The sequence below is a fragment of the Ruditapes philippinarum genome, unplaced genomic scaffold (assembly GCF_026571515.1).
Source record: "Ruditapes philippinarum isolate M1 unplaced genomic scaffold, ASM2657151v2 ctg6668_1_1_1_1, whole genome shotgun sequence".
NCBI classification, from domain to species: domain Eukaryota; kingdom Metazoa; phylum Mollusca; class Bivalvia; order Venerida; family Veneridae; genus Ruditapes; species Ruditapes philippinarum.
The window spans coordinates 54,317-56,902 of NW_026864185.1; the positions used below are offsets into that span (position 1 = coordinate 54,317).

The 2,586-nt window shown below is 33.3% G+C and overlaps 1 protein-coding gene across 1 annotated transcript; it reads right to left on the minus strand.

The window, feature by feature from the left end:
- Window positions 1-250: 250 nt before the first annotated feature.
- On the minus strand, window positions 251-2,110 carry LOC132724781 (uncharacterized). Its single transcript, XM_060709745.1, has one exon. It carries the CDS (start codon window positions 1,500-1,502, stop codon window positions 855-857), a length of 648 nt encoding a protein of 215 aa, XP_060565728.1. The 5' UTR covers window positions 1,503-2,110; the 3' UTR covers window positions 251-854.
- Window positions 2,111-2,586: the final 476 nt, after the last annotated feature.

The window sequence follows — 2,586 nt, forward strand, 5'->3', positions numbered from 1 at the left end:
TCCAGAATATAAAACACGCCTAAATGAGTTCATTTCTTTATTTATTTTTGTTGCAAGATTATAATTTACTATCAATGTAATAAAGGTTTAAAACTATTGTCAAGACTCTATTCTCTATCCAATAAAACAATGTTAAGCATCACAGGCGACACCGGACGCGGAAACTTTTTTATCGTGTTCTAGTACAGTAGAATTGCTTACTGTAACATTAGAAATCCTGCGTTTTATCTGCAAAATTCATGAAATCGCATTCTCACAAGACAATTCACTTTATTAAGAACCACGTGATTTTTCAAACTCGTTTGGTTTAACATAATAAATGAAAGCTTTCCACAAATATATTACATAGCACAGTTGATACCTATGAAGTTTATAAAGCTATATGTCTTCTACAAATACATGCACTCGTGTTTGAAATTTTTAAACAAATACTTCCAAAATGCCAGGGTGTCTGAAATAAATATGCTTGTATATTTCTTTAAAAGCGGATGGCTCATGCACAAAACCATTGCTAAACGGTTTAAACCTTTGCAATATACATAATATTTTGTTCTGGAACATTCTATCCATAAGATTATGGAAAAAAGTCACTTTATTTTATCAAATTGAAAAAAAAATTCTCATTAGATATGGCTTTATACCATTAAAGTAAAAAAAAATAACACAATATTTAAACAATACAAATAAAATAAAAGCAGTTTTCTTTGAATGCATTTAACAAAAGACTTAAGATGAACAAAAACGTTGCATGATTAATTTGTATTTGTATTTGTGATAATTCGAATTGAAAGATGCCTTAAAAACAAGCTGGTACAAAACGCGTAGTGCCTCTGTCTTTCTTAGAGCATTTGGTTTTAGTTCATAGGATATGTTTTTTTTCCAAAGCATCTATGTCTTGTTATTCCTACTGATAAAGTACTATTTCTTAACTTCCTCTCACTGTTCATATCCGTTGCGCATAAATAGCATTTCCTGTATCGGCAATTACATATAGTCTTTTTCGGTTGCGCAAGACGTTCGTGCACCGTTTTGGGTTGTACAGTTTTCATTTCTTTATCAACTATATCATTCTTTATCTCACAGGCATCTTTGGAACTTGTCTGAAACTCATCAACAGTTACAATGACATTCAAAGGTTTGTTTCGCGGAGGACCAATACGTTGCTTCATGCGCTCTAAAATTTTTATTTCTCTGTCTATGAAATTAACATCGTCTGCAATTCTTCTGAAAGCACGTAATTGCTTATTCTTAATTTCTGAACTTGAGAAATTGTCAAAATTTACAACAATAATGTTTTTAGAAGCGTTCGAATAGAACTGTTTCCATAATATTTCAAATTCTTGAACAGAGCTTTCATCGCAAAGATATTTGCTACAGAGAAATACCACATAGTTTCTGCTCTTATTTATGCCCTCAGTAAGATGGTCCTCTTTTTTATTGCCAAACGAGATATCGTAAAACGGAACAAAAACCGAGTACCCTTCTCTGCGAAGTGCAGGCATGATCCCACGTCAATCCAGCGGAAAACCTCCATATTGTCTTCAGAAAATGAGAACATTGCATCGTATTCAAAGTCGTCAGGTTTAGCTTTTTTATCGAAAAGTTTTCGTTTCAAGAGCAGAATCTCATATCTAAAATAATACGATAACACAATAAATGTAAACAATAAAAGAAATACCAAACCAAGAAGAACCGGAACAAAATAAGGAACTGTCACCGTTGCAAGACAATCTAAGAATTCCGAGGAAATATCTTCAGCTGGAACCAAACCTTTACTTGTCGAACATTTCAGATTTCCATGTGCCCGGTTATTTCTAATCCAATCTCCTATCCATACATTGTCGCAGTTACATTCAACTGGATTCATACCAAATGTTATTCTGTTTGGATTCAATTTACGGAAAGAGTCAGGTAAATACTTCAATAATTGACCACTTATATCAATGTGAACACCTTCACCAATATTTTCTGCAGCACTATTATCAATTGTCCGTATATCATTTCCAGTCAAGTTCATGCTAACTAGTCTGCTCATGTACTCCTTGTTAGGAAAATGGGATATTTCATTACTAGGATCACTGCAATCTAAGTTAACTCTATCATTATTCCAATATCCCACTGGTGTAAAATCCGGCATTTTAAATTCATTCGCGATCATTTCTACGAATGCAACATTTAATGGATACAGGAAATGGGCACCTGTTAACCAGGCTTAATCAAAGCGACCAGTGCCAACCACATCAGCCGGTGTAACGAAATAAAGTGACCGCATAAAATTTTGATCCCCGACCTATATTTTTAATGAAAATAATATCCCGGTCAAAGTATTATGACCTCCCCACACGGGAAGAAAATGACATTCGCGAAGAATTGTGATCTCCATCCTCTTAAATAATGACACTCTGTCGCTTGTTGTCGTGTTCTTAAAAAATATGACCCTTTCATAATATAAGAGAAGTTTATGACGGTTTTTAATAAGAAATGAAGAAAGTGAAACTTTTCAATTTAATTCATGATTAAATTTCAAGACTGATGACATTTTATCTCGAAGCTCTTTTCTTTTTGGTTTGTATAGCGTTTGATTAA

Bases quoted from the DNA above. Each gene is read 5' to 3' on its own strand.
- LOC132724781 (XM_060709745.1), bottom strand. From the start codon at position 1,502: ATGCCTGCACTTCGCAGAGAAGGGTACTCGGTTTTTGTTCCGTTTTAC.